Below are 18,334 nucleotides of genomic sequence, written 5' to 3' on the forward strand. Positions count from 1 at the left end.
CAAAAATTATTTTGAATTTAACTTATTTCTAGTTAAAATGTCTAATTTTTTGTCAAAAAATCTCATTACACTTAAAACAAGAGTCATCACCAGAAAAATAACTTGTTGTTTTACCATGTTCACCTGTTTCAAGTAAATTTTCACTTGAAATAAGTAGAAAAATCTGCCAGTGGGACAAGATTTATCTTCTCATTACAAGCAAAAAAATCTTGTTCCACTGGCAGATTTTTCCACTTATTTTAAGTGAAAATCTACTTGAAACAGATGAAAATGTTTTGTCTTAAATGTAATGAGATTTTTTTTGACTAAAAATTAGACATTTTAACTAGAAATAAATATTCTTGTTAAGATTTTGAGTTTTTTGCAGTGTATAATAACTAGTGAAATCGATCATGTTGTTCTGATTTGCATTTGTAGTTATTCTATATGTATTAAGTAATAGAATAATCAATACAAATAGACACAGAGTAATTCCATAAATGTATTAAAAAAACAAACATTTACATTTTCCCTTGAAGCCAAGGTGTGGCGGCTGCCATACCTTGCCATACCCAATTGACGCCCCTGCTGGAATGGTTTGGATCCACATATGAACTTTGTCCCATGATGCAATATTTCTGTCCTGGTGGGAGTGATGTCTTCCAGGGTGACAGTTTTCCCATCCATGGGGTACAAAAAACAACAAATCTGTTCAGACTGTCTGTGATGGCCTATGACATTACTAAGACACTTCACATTGGGTTGTCATTTATTCTCTCACCAATATGTGTCTCTTAGGAAACAGAATTGGATGTAGAACATTCAAATTGGTGAAACGTCAGGTTTAACACCAAATAACATCTCAGCAATGTTTGAGATTCCATCAAGGTGTAAATCTAACGAGGTTTTGCTTTGAGTAATGCTTCGACTTCTTCTTCAGGCAGGAGAGTGTGCCACTGGGCTACTGGACGTCTGGGATTGGCTAGCATGTCTGACCAGTGACGCAAGCCGACTCCTGTAGCTCCATAGCCCATGAAGGTCTTTCCGATGGCGTCATTGCTCCCAAGTTTATCATAGTCATAAACTGTTATGACAACCTGTACTTTCTGTAAGAAAAAAGCATTTTGTATTTAGATTCTTTCACACCACAAGGTCTGTTATAGCAAAGTGATCAGTCATGTAAATCCCACCTGTATTTGCGCAAAAGGGACTTCAAAGCTGAAACTCTCATTAAAGTAGGGATTAAGGGTATTTTTCTTGACTGTCGTCTTCTTCTTTTTAATCCGCTTCCCATTTTGTTGCAGAACTATCTTCACAAATGGGTCTTGTAAAAGAAGGGAAGTGGGTAAGTTGTTAATTTTTGTGTGACTATTTCATTTCCTCATGAGGCTCAAGTACTTTATTTTTTGTATGAGAAATTAACTAAATAAATCACAAACTAATAATACAATACAAGGCTGTATTACCTGATAAGCCTCCTACATCCATTTTCTTCAAATTCTTTGCCTCCATAATGTTTACTGTTAATTTTCCAGCAGTGGGTACATAACGTAGGGAAATGCAAATATCACCCAGTTTTTCTTGCTGAAAGAATAATTTATGAAATTATTCAGGGAAATCGTTTCAAATGAAATGACTCTTATGATTTTTTTACATTTTACAAATAATGACAGTCTGCTATTTCGAGAGTAGAAATGTAAAAAATGTAATGTATGTAAACTGAGTTTAAAAAGAAAGAACATTTGTGTTTGGTTGATTATTTCATTGTTGTACCAATTCTTTTTGGCAATACATCTTATACCATTGGTCTGTTTATTCCTCTTTAAATGATGCCACATTTGTAAGGAACATTTATTTTGCATTGCACCCTTGAAGAACATGGCTATTCTTCTCTGCCATTGCCAAAAAGTTTATTCTGCTATTGACTCTTGTTTCTTCAAACTTCAACCATCCAATCTAATATTGGACAATTGAAGTTTGAAGAAACAATACATATTGTTAATTTAACAATGTATTAATTCAACAGACATAGCTCCAGCAGCATGTGAAAGAACCTTACACAGCCACAACAGTCTGTCACTTCCTCCTCACACTGATGTGAGCGTTTGCTGCAAGTCACTGTGTTTGTGCCGGTCACTCTGGCATGAACAGCAAACTGATCCCAGGTGTTCAATGGGGTTAAATTCTGGAGATCGTCTCTGATAAACCCCACTCTGTGGGTGCTAGCCTTGTCATCTTGGAGGAACGAGTTCAATTCCAGACTGTGGAGATATGGGATTCCCACTGGTTGAGGAATAGCTTGATATCTCTCTGCATTGACATTTCATCTAATCATAAGCTTTGTTGTTCCAGTGAAGGAGGCCCATGTCACTGACAGAATCAATAGCAGAATAAGCAGTTTAGCATTAACAAAGAATATCTTCATGGTTTCAATTCAATTCAATTCAATTTTATTTGTATAGCGTCTAATACAACAAAAGTTGTCTCTAGACGCTTTCCAGAGACCCAGAACATGACCCCCGAGTAATTATTACATACATTATTACATTCAACTGTAGACTGTATATGGATGAAGGATTCGGTCATGTGACCCATTGGTTTCTGAAGACTGGTTTTGAAGTCCAGTTTTTCTTTATACAGCGAGCAGCCTTGTTGCTCAACAAGCCAACGTGAACACACCCACTGCATCTCAATCAAAGTTACCCAAAATATCTGCAGAGCTTCTGACAGACATTTACAGTGGGATATACCGTTTAAGATGTTGACTTGACGGCAGAATCAAAAATGACTGTCGTGTTTAGCCCACACCAGGTTAATACAAATGGGTGTGTTACAACCAAAAACGTAATAATGGCCAATAACGTAATAACTGCCAATAACGTAATAATTTTGGCCATTTCAAATGTAATAAGGCCAATAGTGTAATAATGTGCCAATAATGTAATAAAACTTTTGAGCCAATAACGTAATAACTTTTTGCCGATAATGTAATAAGGCATTACATTATTGGCTGGTTATTACGTTATTGGCCTGGTATTAAAAAATTATTACAAAATTATTACATTATCGGCAAAAAGTTATTACATTATTGACTCAAAAGTTTTATTACATTATTGGCACATTATTACACTATTGGCTTTATTACATTTGAAATGGCCAAAATTATTACATTATTGGCAGTTATTACGTTATTGGCCGTTATTACGTTTTTGGTTGTAACAGGGTGTTTGCTTCGTTAGGTGTGCTAGCATGACAATTATGGATAAGGAAGTGGTAAAGGCTAGCCGTTGGCTTAGGCAACTGCCAATCGATTTAGAAATAGATTTATTGCTTGATTTTTGACCAGGGCTGTGAATATGTTTATTTCTGCTCTGAAGTTGGATATTTTACCATGGGAATCAATGGAGATTGACTCCCCTTTGCCTCTACCAGCCAGTTTAGGAACTGCACCAAATCTTAGTTCTACATGATCTTCAGGGGAGAAGTAAGATGGTTGGTGCTTGGTTTCAACCCACTTACTCAACTCTGCTACTGCACCCACAAATGTATTTTCCGTAAAAATTTGGCACTATTTAAAAAGAAATAAACAAAATTTCCAACGATATAAGAATTATCAGCAAGAAGCATTGTAAGAACCAAGAAATAATCGACCAAACGAAGTGCATTTGAAGGAAGATAGATGGATGGATACATATATACATATTCAATTAATTATTTTCCAGTGCACATGTTTATCCCCAAATTTGACAGTAGTTAACCTGTTTAAATAAAAAAACACGATGAAAAGCTTACTTCCTCTTTTTCACCACTCTCCAGGTCCTTCCATTGTTGCATTGGCTGGCCCAAATCAATACTATTCATGGGAATCTTTATTTCTCCAATCATATCATGCTTGGAGAAACGATCAAAGTCAAAAACCTGCAGCACCAAAATCTTTCCACCCAACTCTGCATATGGAATCTAAAAAGAGAAATGATAATAATCGTAGTTAGCGGTAGACTGTAGACATTTTTGTTTACGTGCAACAGAATTTAAAAATCCAGACAACAATGATCAAAATAATAGGATATAATTGAAACACATTTTTATTGCTTGGATAAGACTATCTGATCAGATTTCTTTAAAGGTATTGTGACATGAAAAACACATTTTTCTTCATTTTTTGTGTTTTGTTGGGTGTCTTGACATCAATTACACCCAAAAAACAACGAACTTTTAACATTCAGTGTATTGTGTGCTTTCTGGGATTTTCCGCATAACTATGCAAAAACGGCGCATGTGGTTTGGTGGCGGGCCGTGACGTCAGGGCCCGCTAAATCACCGCCCCCTCCACCCAGCTCCCTGTCTCCTCTCCTCTCCAGCGCACTATAAAGGCTGATTTATGGTTCCGCGTTACACCGACGCAGAGCCTACAGCATAGGGTTACGCGGCGACGCGCACCCTACGCTGAACCCTACGGCGTAGGCTCTGCGTCAATTTAACGCGGAACCATAAATCAGGCTTAACACGGAGCTGTTTAGAGCCTCTTTTGTTCTGATCACCGGAGGAAAACTGTTAAGAAGACCCGCGGCCACTGACTGGACTTAAGATAAGCGGACACTGCTGCTTGCATGCCTTTATTTTTATGATTGTTTGCTGTGGACTGCTTCTCCCTGCTGCTTTTCCGTGCATGCTTCGCCTGTCGCTCCCGGTTTAACTCTCCGACGCCGCTGTGAGCGTATGGGTGGGTTGGAGGAGGTTTGGAGGAGGAGCGGAGCAATGATTGACAGGAAAGGGGGAAAAGGAAGTATTTTTCACGGCGCAAAAAAACACTGTCATAAAAAGCCAGGAATGGAGTACTACAGTGAAGTTTTTCTTGTTACACTCTTTTAGACACATTTGAGGGATGTTGGCCAAGACTATTAATAGTGTTAAAAGCATGTTAAAAATGATGTCACAATACCTTTAAGGAAATAAATGTATATATAGGAATATATAGGAAGGTAGATACATAGCCCAGAATGAAATAAAGCACCTTAAAGATGAAAGTCTCGTTGAAAACAGGGCAAAGGTTTTTGCGTTGAACCTTGGTCTCATACTTCTTCTTTTTGTCAGGCAACAGAAAGACTTTGACATAGGGGTCTGAAGTTCCTCCCATGTCCATAGCAGCAAGGTCCTGAGCTTGAAGTATGCCCACTATCAGCTTCAGAGGAAAGAGAGTAGGAGTAAGACTTTCCACTATCTCTATATTCTCACCAATGTCATGAATGTATTTGATGGAACTGTTGATGTTTTCATTGAAGACTTACCTGATTATCTGTGAAGTTGTAGTCCAAAGAGAACTCCAGCTTACCCACATTCTCCTGTTCTTTCTCTTCCTCCTCCCCTTCCTTTTTCTCATCTCCCTCCTGCAAGATTAAGCATCAGTCTATTGTATCTTCATCGTCAAGCTCTCAAAAGGTTAAGATTTTAGAGTAAATTACAAGAAATACAATTCTCTCAGGATCACCTTGTCTCCACCTTCTCCATCACCTTCCTTTGCCTTTCTGCGACCTCTACCTTCCTTCTTCTCCCTCACTTTCTTTGGCTTTTTCTTTTTCCCACAGCATTTTTTGAAAAGACAGAAGATCATGCATGCCACCAAAACCAGAACCACCACCACAATTGCTCCTATTGCCCACATGGGAACTATAAAAGAGAAAATAAAAAACATCAACCTCACTATATGTGTAAGAGTCAAATAATCATTCCACAAAGAGTGGATGATGTCTATGGAGGATTTTTTGTGCCAAAATTAAATATATAAATGCATCATTAATTAATTAAAATGGGAATGAAATATATCATTAATTAATTAAATGTGTCATTAATTAATTAAAATTAGAATGAAATATGTAATTAATTAATTAAAATACAATTCATTTTAAGTAAAAATATATATTTATTATTTCAGCATTTAATTAATTAATGACACATTTAATTAATGATTTTGTGTTGCTGAATCATGAAATGTAAATGTAAAACTGTCAGTTTCACTCGTCAAACTCAGTGGGCGGAGCTAACGCGAATCCAGCAGAGGAAGCAGAGGAACTTCCTCTGCTTTACAAGCTACATGCTCGGGGTCAGCAGGTCCTGCTTCCACATACTCTGCAAGGTCGAAGATATCGCTCACCAACTCTCTACAAAGTTCACGAAAATCCTCCGAACTCACAGCTGCCATGTTTAGAACGAACGGCTTCCTCTTCCACCTCCAGTTTCAGACCAAAGCAATGGATTCCACTTGATTCGCGTTAGCCCCGCCCACTGAGTTTGACGAGTGAAACTGACAGTTTTACATTTACATTTCATGATTCAGCAACACGAAATCATTAATTAAATGTGTCATTAATTAATTAAATGCAGTTTTACATTTCATGATTCTCACGTAACACGAAATCATTAATTAAATGTGTCCATAATTAATTAAATGCAGTTTTACATTTCATGATTCTCACGTAACACGAAATCATTAATTAAATGTGTAATTAATTAATTAAATGCTGAGATAATAAATATATATTTTTACTTAAAATTAATTGTATTTTAATTAATTAATGACATATTTCATTCTAATTTTAATTAATTAATGACACATTTAATTAATTAATGATATATTTCATTCCCATTTTAATTAATTAATGATGTATTTATTTATTTAATTTTGGCACAAAAAATCCTCCATAGATGTCACTTCACAACCTTTAATTTCACATTAGTGCTTCAATAATTAATTCAAGCAATTGTGCTTCAGCTTTTCCTTAGCTTTGAAATTTAATTAAAGCATATGTAACTGGAAGCATATATGACTCAGCTTTTAAATTCTTCAAGCAAACACTTATCACACAACGGTTGGTTGAGCATGAGTTTGGTCAGTAACACCCTTCTCCACAATCAGATAATGAACCCCTTGCAGCTGGGAGTGGCCCTGTGCACCAGCAGTGTCAGCGGTAGTAGTTCACCATTAAGTGGTTTACCTCTGACAGCATAAACAGAAGTTACTCATAGGAAGACCGATTCTTGCACTTTTTTTTTTAATTCTTGATTTTTGTGGTAGGGACATCGAAGTATGTAATAGTACAGTATTAATGTATTGATATAAGAAACAAGTTTGCATACCCATGAAATTGGGGAATACTCCTCGTATAATTCTTCTATGATTCCATTATAGCTTAAATTTTTTGGAAAAGATTTCATACCCATCGAAAAGTTTAAATGATATCATTTTTCAAAGAGTTTATTTTAATGTGTACATAAAGTTACCAATTGCTCACTTCTGCTATACCAGGGGTCGGCAACTCAAATTGTTAAAAGAGCCATATTGGACCAAAAACACAAAAAACAAATATGTCTGGAGCCGCAAAAAATGAAAAGTCTTGTATCAGCCTTAGAATGAAGGCAAATGGCGAAAGGCGAAATGTTGAGAAAAAAGTCTAAATGTCGAGAAAAAAGTCGAAATATTGAGATTACGGTAATGTTGAAGTACAATTTCAAGAAAAAAGTCTAAATGTCGAAAAAAAAAGTCTAAATGGTGAGATTAAAAAAGAAAGGAAAAAGGAGAGAAAAAGAGAAAAAAGGGAAAAAAAAGAACAAAAAAAAGAAAAAAGCTAAGTTTTTTTTTCTTTTTTTAAAAGAAAAAAGAAGAAAAAAAAGAGAAAAAGAAAAAAAAAAGAGAAAAAAGGTCAAACATTTTTGAAAAAGCTAGGGCGGCGCTAAAGAGCCGCATGCGGCTCTGGAGCCGCAGGTTGCTGATCCCTGTGCTATACAGTACATTTTACAAGTGCCTTACTATGCAGATGAGTGATTTCATTCATGAACTTCTCCTTCATTTTGTTGTAGTCATGGCCTGGGTGATGTTCTGTATGTGAGTGTTCATCATGTTCTGGATGAGCTGGCTCTGTCCCTTCCTCCGACTCTGGTTTGGACGGCTCGGCAGCCCTCCGGACTCGAACCCCACCAGTGACCAGCCTCATGTCAGCTGCAAAAAAAACAAAAAACACAAGAACCTTTTCAAACATTCATGTTGGGTCAGTGGCGTCTATCTAGTTGGCGCATTCAGTGAGACACCACACATTTCCACATGCATGTTGTGTAATCCCTGTGTCCATGCAGTTCATGCAGTAGTCCAGGAGCAGCACATCTCTAAGCCAGATGCTCAACAGGCCTGACCCTAATCCCTCTGTTACGCCCATACTCTCCATCATCTCCTCCATCCTATAACCCACACTTTCACTCCCACATTTATCCCATCCCCATTTTTCTATCATCACAGTCTCTAGCAGAGACTGGATTAAACTCTGGCATTGCAATATTAATCCATAATCACAGACTCTCAGAGCTTTTATAAATAGAGGTTGGTCTCTTCCTTCAACACTCCTCCTGAAGCCACTGTTTGCAAATTCAAACTCAAATTGAAAATACTTTATTAATCCCCGAAGGTAAATTTATATGCTTTTTCATCCTCTGCTTTGAGCCCTCTCACAAAGGTATCTGTTCAAATGACTGTTTATCGATGCATTTGGAAGGAATCCCATTGGACTACAGGCCAGATTCAGAGAAGCTCCAGTTAATCTTGGTTATGGATTTCAATGATATAAACCTTTTTTTAACTGGACATCAAAAACAAAATTAGACATATATGCAGTACTGGAGTTGAGGGGGGATGAGGGGGGATGGCATCCTCCCTGAAATAAAAACGGTCAAAATCATCCCCCCTGTAAAACTGCCATCCCCCCTTTCCATCCCTTATGTCATTTAATTAATGAATGTGGTTTTACTGCTATTTCAACATTTAGAGTCATCACCAGAAAAATAACTTATTTGACAATTTTCACCTGTTTCAAGTAAATTTTCACTTGAAATAAGTAGGAAAATCTGCCAGTGGGACAAGATTTATCTACAAGCAAAGAAATATTGTTCCACTGGCAGATTTTTCTACTTATTTCAAGTGAAAATCTACTTGAAACAGGTGAAAATTGTTGTTTTTTCCAGTGATGAGTCTTGTTTTAAGTGTAATGAGATTTTTTTACTAGAAATAAGACAAATATTCTTGTTAAGATTTTGAGTTTTTGCAGTGATCCATTTTACTTATCCTGTGAAGGACAGAATCATATTGATAAGTTCAGAAAACTGTTTTTTATTTTTGTGTTTTGATGTATTAGATGTAAGCCCAGTGGATATTTAAAGCTTATACAGAAGGCTGCATTTAACTGCTGCTATGTCATTCCTGCAGTATTTCTGCAGGTGTTTTGGTCAATGCTATTATTTGTAATATATGTGATATTGATGATGATCCATGATAAAATCCACCCCCCCCCCCCCTGATTTTGTTTTACAACACAGTACTGCATATATGGTTAGATTAAAAAACTAATATTTGATATATTCAGATTCAAGACTAAATGGAATTATCATTACACAACATTAAGTTGTACAACACATGAAAAGAGTTAGCTTCATTGCCACAAGGGAAAAAAAGAGCAGGAAAATGTCATTTCTTTTTCTTTAAAAAAAAAGCTGCATGTGGGTTGTTACTGCTGGTAATGTTCAGGGTATTTTTCCTTTGACATAAAAGCAATAATTTAAGATGCCATTGAATTTGGAAAATTATCCTCACTTTTTAAAATAAATTTGTGTGAATGTAAAGAAAAAAGAAAATAGCATTGGGTAATCCAGTAGCAAAGTTAACAGGTCATTTAAGCAGGCTTATTCAGAATCTACTATAATTTTAATATGAAATAATGCAGAAACAGTTTTACTATTTTAGATGCATTGCCTTTTGATTTTATAAAAAAAAACTAACAAAACACTTCACTCATCTTACCTGTTGAAGGGTTCCCTCAAATCCCTCGATGTGAAAAGGTGTTGGAACTTTCTGCTTTAGCTATATTTCTAGTTACCACTACTTTGCCTTGTCTTTGTGGAGCCCTCATACACCTGTCAACTCTTCGATTTGCTGCTCTCACTGGCAGGCTCCCTGAAACCCTTTCCATCAAAGCACTGGCAAATCACTAGAGCAGTGATGCTGTTTAATCCCCCACCCCACCCCCCACCAATATTAGAAGGCTAACATCTGTTGCTTTATGACAGACAAGGTATCGAGACAAATCTTATGGTTTTCCTACTTCAAGGTTTCAAATTTAACAGTTGAGGTTTTTCCTTGTTTGAGGTAGAGGATGTTACATTCATGGCAGTGGTGGTTATTTATCCATCATCCTACACAGCTTTTGCACACAGCCCTCCACTAATCCCCAGAACATAGCTGTGCTCACAGGCAGTCCAAGTTCCAACAGCCCTTGGCAACTCCTTTACGAGAGCTAACAGACCCATAATCACACTAAACTGGCATCACATGCTTTTTGCAATGTTACATCTTGAAGACCTCACTGGCCAAGTCAACATTTGTGATATAAGTAGCAATATACTAAATTTTAGGGAAAAAAAAAGTGTCATTTCAGTTGGGTATACCAAGGCTCTGTGTTGCATAATACACAATTTTGGTGTGCCTTGAAGTAGCCCCTGGGAACAAGTCTTCCGAGTTGCATTTCTTGTAATTGTATTTACTGGGGACAGGGTTTTTTTTTTTTTTTTTTTTGTGACAGAATCAAGTTTCAGGCATTCGTAAACTGCTGCTCTAATCACAACTTTAACACATGTACACATCTGAGGATCCAGACAGTTATGATCCTGCAAATCTAATTTTTTGCATAAACATAAGTCACAAAAGCAATGCCTCACACCACAAACTGTCCTGTAGTCCAATATAAAATGCAATCGTCCAGGTAGTGTTTACACAAAGCCCCACTGTTACCTCTTTAGTGTTCAAAACAGAGTCAGACAGTGTACTCAGGCATAAGAATCATTGAGTGAACACGTTTCACTTTTAACTCACCCCCCCCCCCCAAAAAAAAAAAACAGAAGACAGTCAAGGTTAAGTTGATGGTCAAGTTTAATTCATTTTCAGGAATTTTTCGCCAAATGATTTTAATGATCACAGATGATTGATACTGGAATGCATGACACTCAATACAAGAGTCTGAACAAGTGACTCGTCTCACAGTAACGGCTCAGGAAAGCAGTCGTTCAAGTTTTTTTTTTTTCCCCCTCTGTAAAAGGTTTGAGGTATTCTAGTCATCTTGGATTTTTGGTACAAAAATTGTTTAGCGTAAAGTGTGCAAAACTTGTTAAGCTTTAAAGGCAAAAGAATGCAAAGTTGACCTTATCCTTTTTTGTAAGTCTGAAATGCATGTTCTTACACTACTTTGACCTTTACAGAGTGTGTTTATCAAAAAGGTATTCTCCCATAGAAGCATGCGTCTCAGATGAGACGAGGCGACCGAGACTGCCAATGTAGTCACCCAGCGTCTTGATGGTGTCATGGCTGTCGACGAGGAAATGGTCCTCGAGGAAGTCGCACAGCTGTAAAAGAAAAGTCTTATATTAAATAATTTGCTGAGGTAATGTGTACCACAGGTCTATGCCAAACTCTTAGAATGAATAAAAGGTGTAGCATCTTTTAAAAAAATAAATAAAAAAGCACTATGCTTACGTGTGCGTCGGTGTGGCCGTCCGCTTTGCGGTGCACTTCAAGGATGGAAGTATTCAAAGACTTCTGGTATTCCAGAGAGAAGGACAATGCATCCAGTCCACCCTTCCAGTCCTCCTTAACGGGTTTCTACACAAACACAGTGCATCAAAAGCTGTACCAAAATATATAAAGCAGTCATCACAATGATAGCTTTTGAAGCAAACTGATGACATACAGCAATGGTCTGAAGCAAAATTCGGCCGCCTCTCGTATTCTGATATTCTAGCAACTTTTCAGCCTGTTCTCTCTCCTTCTTGGAACGCTCCAGGAAGAAAGTGGAGAAATTTGGCAAAGCCACATCATCCCTGTCAAAATACATCCCCTGCAAGATATAAGGGGTAGAAAAAAGACATTTAGAGACAGACACCAGAAAGAGTCACAAAAATGGATAGTATCCAGTGATTGATGCTAAAGTCCTCAAGTAATCTTTCATAAGTGTAGTTTTAAGTGTATACAGAACCTAGCACCAGATGTTTTATGCAAGTTAGTTAGCAGGCAGAATAGTGGTAGGATCACCAGGGGAACAACAAGTGGTAACTAAGGTTGAACGCCGTAAGACCTCCTTTGGGGAGTGAGCGTTCTCTATAAAAGGGCTCTCAAATGTGGAACACACTGCCAACTGAGATAAAAACAACTCAAGATTTTAAGGTTTTTACTAAAAATGTCAAAGACTGGTTGAAGCAAAATCAGAAATGTACGCATTTTTAATCACCTGTAACCGCTAATAGGGTGCTCTCTTGCAAGCTGAGAATTGTAAATAGGATATAGCTTTGCATGTTGAAAATTGAATGTATTTTTGTATTCTTTTTCTCCTTTTTCATTTACTAAAAGCCTAACTAGGGACAGGAGATGGAAACTAGCAATAGCTATAATCTCTGTATGCAGAACATCAGTCACATTGGCTTGTTTGTAATGAGTGAATGTGATCACATGTAAACCTGCATTGTCCCTATTAAATAAAATAAATTACTTCTACAATATTGCTTCCTAAACAGCAACAATATCAGTGAGATTATACAAGCATAAGATCTTACCAGAGCAAGGTAGGTATAGGAGGCCCTGAGCTTCAGGTTGATGAGTATGTTGATGTCACCTTCAGTCTCCACATGGTAGTTTTGTTTCACTGCAGACTGCATTTCTAAAAAAACAAAACACAGCAATGAATTTGGTTGAGATAATGTTACATCAGTTTAAGAAAAAAAACCAACACAGACCCTAACCCTGCTCTTTACCCCTTTTCTCTCGAACTCTTATCTCGCTTGTTTGCCAGTCAGCTTTTCCGCAGCTGATATTTAAGGTCAGGAGACAGCAGTGGCCCTAAGCAGGTCACGTGATCAAGAGGCCAGCATGGTCAGGTAATTGTACGTTAAGATAATAACGTGACATTAGAGCAGAGGCGCACACACCTTGCTAACCATAATGGTAAGCCACGACTCTACTGGCAGAAAAAAAAAAAAAAAAAAACATTGGTCCCTATACTTAATTATTACCTAAACGAATTTTGCAAGACTGAGTTTTAGAGGTTGTATAAGTTGCACTGCAAGCTAACTATTAGGTAACTAAACCTAGGTTAATCTGAAGGCAACAAAAGTTTACTTTAGTAAATTCTATCCCATTACAGCTAAAGTTGTAATAAGTATATTGCAGATAAGTATCTCAATTTAAATTGATTCTGTAAATTGCATACCTTGCTTGACCAGTGACGACTCTTTGTTTCCTGATGTCTTGTTTACACACGACCAAAGACTACAGACGACGAGATGGATGCCCCTTAATATAAGCCACGTCTTCTTCTCTTGTGTGGCTTTATGCGGACTACAGATGACAGTGGTTTAATGCTGCCCTCTACTGTTCATTTACTTAGAGGAATTGACATTTACCAGTATGGACCATTCAGGGGTCTCGGACTCCAGTCCTCGGGGCAGCAGTCCTGCATGTTTTAGATGTCTCCCTGCATCAACACACCTGATTCTAATTAATGGTCATCACCAGCTTGTCATCAAGGTCTGGACAGCTCTGTTGTTGACACAACTCCTTTTTTCATGGTGTGTTGAAGCAGGGAAACATCTAAAACATGCAGGCCTGATGCCCTCAGACTTGAAAAAGACCAACAACTATCCACATTTCCACTCACTACTCTATTGCATTTAGAATCAACAGTCAATCTAATATGAATGGTTTTGGACTCTAAGAAGAGGCCAGAACATGCAAACTCCACACAGAAAGGTACAGTACCTTCCAAGATTCTTACCAGTAAACACAATTGTTTGTTATTTAAGATAATTTTAACATCTTTTTAAAATATTTTTTGGAAGTACTAAGGAATAGTACAGCAGTTCATGCTGCTGCTTGTGTCCATAAGCTTTGAAATGAGTCATTTTTCACAAGATGAAACTGTCTCTGTGCCTTCTCACACACATTTTCCATTTAGTTGTTTCCCAGATCTAACCCATTACGAAGTAGACGATAAGCCTTGTTACAACCAAAAACGTATTAACGGCCAATAACGTAATAACTGCCAATAACGTAATAATTTTGGCCATTTCAAATGTAATAAAGCCAAGTGTAGTGTAGTGTAGTGTAATAATGTGACAATAATGTAATACAACTTTTGAGCCAATAACGTAATAACTTTTTGCCGATAATGTAATAAGGCATTACATTATTGGCTGGTTATTACGTTATTGGCCTGGTATTAAAAAAAACATTTCAAAATGTAATAACTGGTGCCGATAATGTAATAACACGTAAATATGACAGCAGCTCTTGGAAATAAAGGTTTTTTGCAGTTTTTGGGCAGTTAGTGGATGACATATAGTTGTCATATTTATTCATCCAAGATATGTCTCTCTCTCTCTCTCTCTCTCTCTCTCTCTCTCTCTCTCTCTCTCTCTCTCTCTCTCTCTCTCTCTCTCTCTCTCTCTCTCTCTCTCTCTCTCTCATAATTGTGTGGTTTTCCCCTCTTTAGCCAAATAGATATTCATAGATGTTCTTGTCTAAACAGGCAATTTTTCATGTGTACCATGCATATACCATAAAATCAGTGTCTCGTTGAGGGTGTTGAGGTGTCAAATGAATTCACCGTATACAGTATTTTCCTGGACTTGCATTATTATTTATTTCCAATCCCAAAATCTGAACTGCAGTGTACAATACACAGGATAGAACATGAACAATCAAAATTAAATTAAAACTGTTCCTTCTCAAATGAAAAGTAGCTTTCGCTCATTTACAAATGTGGAAAAAAAAACTTTAAATAGTTGACAAAGGAGGAATCATAACAGACAACTGGCATTACTTCTTCCAGTATATGTCTTTGATTTTGTACTGCCCGAAAGTCAGATGAGTAAGGACTATCCAGACTTTCATCCATCGGTTGTCCTTGCTAAACAACTCCTTTATTCTTGTGGTCAGACCACTGTTGCGTCCAGCAGCCTTGTACAGCTTCATAATACTAATAGAACAGTCATTTTCTTTCTCTAGTTCTAGGCTCTCCTCAAGTGTTTCACTGATATAGAGGTTGGGATGAAATGGTGCCGATAGTGCCTGGAATAAGTGTGAGACCCGATTAAATGTCCCCAGCATGGACATATCTTGAATTAAGCAAATTCAATAATTCTTGATAAAATCTCTGGAGGCAGGTATTGGCCTCCCAGCTCATTTCCAGCATCCTCAATGTCATTGTCAACCAAAGGGTTAGCCATAGACTGTTTATCAGAATTAGCTTCAGTTTGAAACAGAAAGCCAGGTTCATCAGCTATTCATGGGTATCAGTCACGTGACATTTTTTGTTGTCAGCGCCATCTTGAGGACCGACCGGGGACCTTCACGTCGCGCAGCCAATATGACGTCTCACCTAATAATTAAGGCTCACTTAACTCCCGAAGAACAGCAACGGTATCTACAGAAAATTGACACTTTAGGTTTCGATCCGTATATAATATCTAATCAATTACTGACTCCACTCCAGTCTGCCAAAAACCTGCCAAATTTGTCGTTTGCGGACATCTACCTGGTCCACAATCTTTCTCCATACACCGGCAAAGCTCTCAAAGCTTTTAAAAGTACCGAAGCCTACCGACAGCCAACCATGCAACTGAAATGCTCTGTACATCACATCAGTCACACATCAGCCAAGATGTACATGCAAGTAAATATAAATATAGCTACAGGTGAAAGTCAGAAAATTAGAATATGGTGTAAAAGTTAATTTATTTCAATAATTCAACTTACAAGGTGAAACTAATATATTACATAGTCTCATTACATGCAAAGCAAGATATATTAAGCCTTTATCTGTTATCATTTTGATGATTGAATTGTTTAATGATTTAATAAAATATTCTATTTTTTTTAGATTTTTTATTTGGGCTTTTCATAAACTGTGAGCCATAATCATCAAAAATATAATAAATAAAGGCTTGGAATATATCACTTTGCATGTAATGGGAAATAATATATCTAATATATTTGTTTTCACCTTAGTTGAATTTACTGAAACGAATTAAGTGACATGACATCAATAAATAACAGAGTGAACCAACACATGTTGCTGTCTTTAATATATCCTCTTGTGGTGCCGAAGAACGGGAGTCGGAGGCGGAGTAGGAATGTTGAATGAAGGCGCGAGCCGTTTATTAACATCAGCCATTCAAATCACAACAACACTAAGCCGGAAACGTAACGTCCGTTCGTGCGCCCTATCCGGGCGGAACAACATTAACCCGCAGAGGGTTCCTAAGTGAATTATGTAACCCACTACACTCTCCTTTATTTTGTTTATTACTGTTAGTTTGTTGTTCCTGTGTGTGACAGACGTGCATGGGACAATTGTGAAATACAGAATAAACTGCGTTCCGTATTGGTTCAATACAGAACGCAACTTTTAATTCCCAATTACGTAACAATTCTGTATTTCAAGGGACGGGTGGGTAGCCTGGTTACTTACCCGAAACAAAGTGCTCACTGCAAAGTCTGGAGTGCTCTGTAGGAGTCCAGTGGTCCCTCCTGATAGCAGCAATCCATTTCTCTCGACGCTCAGTGTTTTTGGGGACATTATAAAAGGTCAATCCCGTTTTTTTAGACTTATTGTTATTGCATCCCACGGCACAACAGATAGACGGCATGTTGCAAGTCGGTCCTCAAGATGGCGCTGCGAGTACTGTGTGACGTCACATGATATCGATGAATACAAGCAGGTTCATCCGAACCAGTTAGAGAAAATGAAACCAGCATAACTCTGCAGTGGGAACAAGTTGAGGTCTACAATTATACTCTTGTGTTCAATGAAAGTGAGATAGACTTCACTTTATCATCAGGAACTTTGACTCACACCATATCAGGTCTGACAAGTGCAACTAATTACAGCTTCAGCCTCTTCACTGTGTTTACGTCAGAAGCCGTGGAGTCAACATCACTGCAGTCACTGGTGAGATGTTTTTCCTCTGATGGAAGTCAACAACTTCACTCACTACACACTGATTCATAACTCATGAAAGTGAATCTTTCTTACTCGTTAAGAAAAAGAAATAAAGTTAGTATCCTCAGACTATGTATTTGTGTCCTGTTGAAGTGAGCTGGGGCCTCATCTATAAAGCTTGCTTGCGCAGAAAAAGCGCCTGAAAGTTGCGGAAGCCACCTTCTACGCAAATCCTCGGATCTAAAAAGAAAAAACTAACCGAAAAATCTGCTTATCTTTATGGCAACTCGGACCCTCCCGTAAGAATTTACTTAAGACACACACAGGGAACTGGCGACGCAGGCTGTGAGGTGGTGAAATGAAGCCAAATTCATGTCATACTCTTAATAATGTCATCACATATCACAACATATGTCAGACTTATAATAAAATAGCGCTGATCGTGTCCCTCTGTGTGTGAAGCTGTCAGTCAGGACTCTGGAGCTGCTGGAGCTGCAGCCTCCTCTGCACCGCTTTAGGACAGAACAAATGAGGGGCTGCGTTTAGGGAGCCCCACGGAGCCCCTCATTTCTTCCCTAAAGGGACTCAGATTTTTTTTCATATATATGAGTTTTGCGCGCGCGTGAAACCTTTAGGTGCTGCTTGTGGTGCCTAAATTAGGGTCCCGCGTTAAAACGACGCAGACCCTACGGCGTAGGGTACGCGGCGACGCGCAGCTACGCCGTAGGCTCTGCGTCGGTGACGCAGAACCATAAACCAGCTCTGAGCAGCTCTGAGGGGAGGGGGGAGGAGGGGGAGCGGGGCTGTTCTCGTATCGCTTTCATACAGTGTCTTGATAATTTGCAATTTAAGGCTGAGCCTACCGTTAGTTTTTAAACTGTAAAAAGTAAGGGGAAAAAAACATGATTTTGAAAAGACGGGGGGACGTGTGTCCCCCTGTTGCGCCGGGGAACTCACGGCGTTTGGCGCAGCAACGGCGTGCTGCCACTCACTCGCTTTATTTTATTGTATACTATTTATATACTTATTCTAACTTTTACTGTGACCACCAAATAATGTGGTTTTCCTGTCCTCCACATCATCTACAACATCTCTGTCTCCGTGAAAGTCAGTGTCACAGTGGCTGCTACTTCTAATTCATTCTGACGCACTAACAGGCTGCAGGAAGCCACTGCGCATGCTCAGTAGGCTCATCCATATGCATTTATGGGCGTGTACAGGGCGGGGATTCAGCTACGCAGCCTTCCAGCTGGACTGTGATTCATAAAGGAACGTTGCGTGCAAATCTGCGTGCACATGGTTTTATTGATCCGGATTTTTTTTTGCGCCCGGCA

General features: G+C 38.2%; 2 protein-coding genes across 3 annotated transcripts; both read right to left on the minus strand.

The window, feature by feature from the left end:
* Positions 1-266: 266 nt before the first annotated feature.
* On the minus strand, positions 267-10,001 carry syt5b (synaptotagmin Vb). The gene is made up of 9 exons (XM_061707731.1): positions 9,818-10,001; positions 7,784-7,972; positions 5,468-5,646; positions 5,268-5,366; positions 4,994-5,161; positions 3,772-3,939; positions 1,446-1,563; positions 1,170-1,303; positions 267-1,085 (listed from the first exon to the last, which is right to left on the minus strand). Exons 2-9 carry the CDS (start codon positions 7,965-7,967, stop codon positions 876-878), a joined length of 1,260 nt encoding a protein of 419 aa, XP_061563715.1. The 5' UTR covers positions 7,968-7,972; positions 9,818-10,001; the 3' UTR covers positions 267-875.
* Positions 10,002-10,924: 923 nt separating this feature from the next.
* Positions 10,925-13,393, minus strand: LOC133418857 (ferritin, middle subunit-like). Of its 2 annotated transcripts, none has more exons than XM_061707732.1 (5): positions 13,269-13,393; positions 12,616-12,719; positions 11,757-11,903; positions 11,543-11,668; positions 10,925-11,412 (listed from the first exon to the last, which is right to left on the minus strand). In XM_061707732.1, exons 2-5 carry the CDS (start codon positions 12,715-12,717, stop codon positions 11,263-11,265), a joined length of 525 nt encoding a protein of 174 aa, XP_061563716.1. In that variant the 5' UTR covers positions 12,718-12,719; positions 13,269-13,393; the 3' UTR covers positions 10,925-11,262. The 2 variants fall into 2 exon arrangements, with proteins under 2 accessions (XP_061563716.1, XP_061563717.1); XM_061707733.1 differs by lacking the exon at positions 13,269-13,393 and adding an exon at positions 12,814-12,857.
* Positions 13,394-18,334: the final 4,941 nt, after the last annotated feature.

The sequence above is a fragment of the Cololabis saira genome, chromosome 19, assembly GCF_033807715.1.
Source record: "Cololabis saira isolate AMF1-May2022 chromosome 19, fColSai1.1, whole genome shotgun sequence".
NCBI lineage: Eukaryota > Metazoa > Chordata > Actinopteri > Beloniformes > Belonidae > Cololabis > Cololabis saira.

Excerpts from the sequence above, each read along its gene's own strand:
- syt5b (XM_061707731.1), bottom strand. The coding sequence starts at position 7,967 with ATGAGGCTGGTCACTGGTGGGGTTCGAGTCCGGAGGGCTGCCGAGCCG. Across the intron at positions 3,940-4,993 it reads ACGAGACTTTCATCTTTAAG|ATTCCATATGCAGAGTTGGG; the intron begins GTGCTTTATTTC and ends TTCTCTTTTTAG. Across the intron at positions 1,564-3,771 it reads AGAGTGGTGAAAAAGAGGAA|CAAGAAAAACTGGGTGATAT; the intron begins GTAAGCTTTTCA and ends TTATTCTTTCAG.
- LOC133418857 (XM_061707732.1), bottom strand. The coding sequence starts at position 12,717 with ATGCAGTCTGCAGTGAAACAAAACTACCATGTGGAGACTGAAGGTGAC. Across the intron at positions 11,904-12,615 it reads CCTATACCTACCTTGCTCTG|GGGATGTATTTTGACAGGGA; the intron begins GTAAGATCTTAT and ends TATATCTTGCAG. Across the intron at positions 11,413-11,542 it reads ACGGCCACACCGACGCACAC|CTGTGCGACTTCCTCGAGGA; the intron begins GTAAGCATAGTG and ends TTTCTTTTACAG.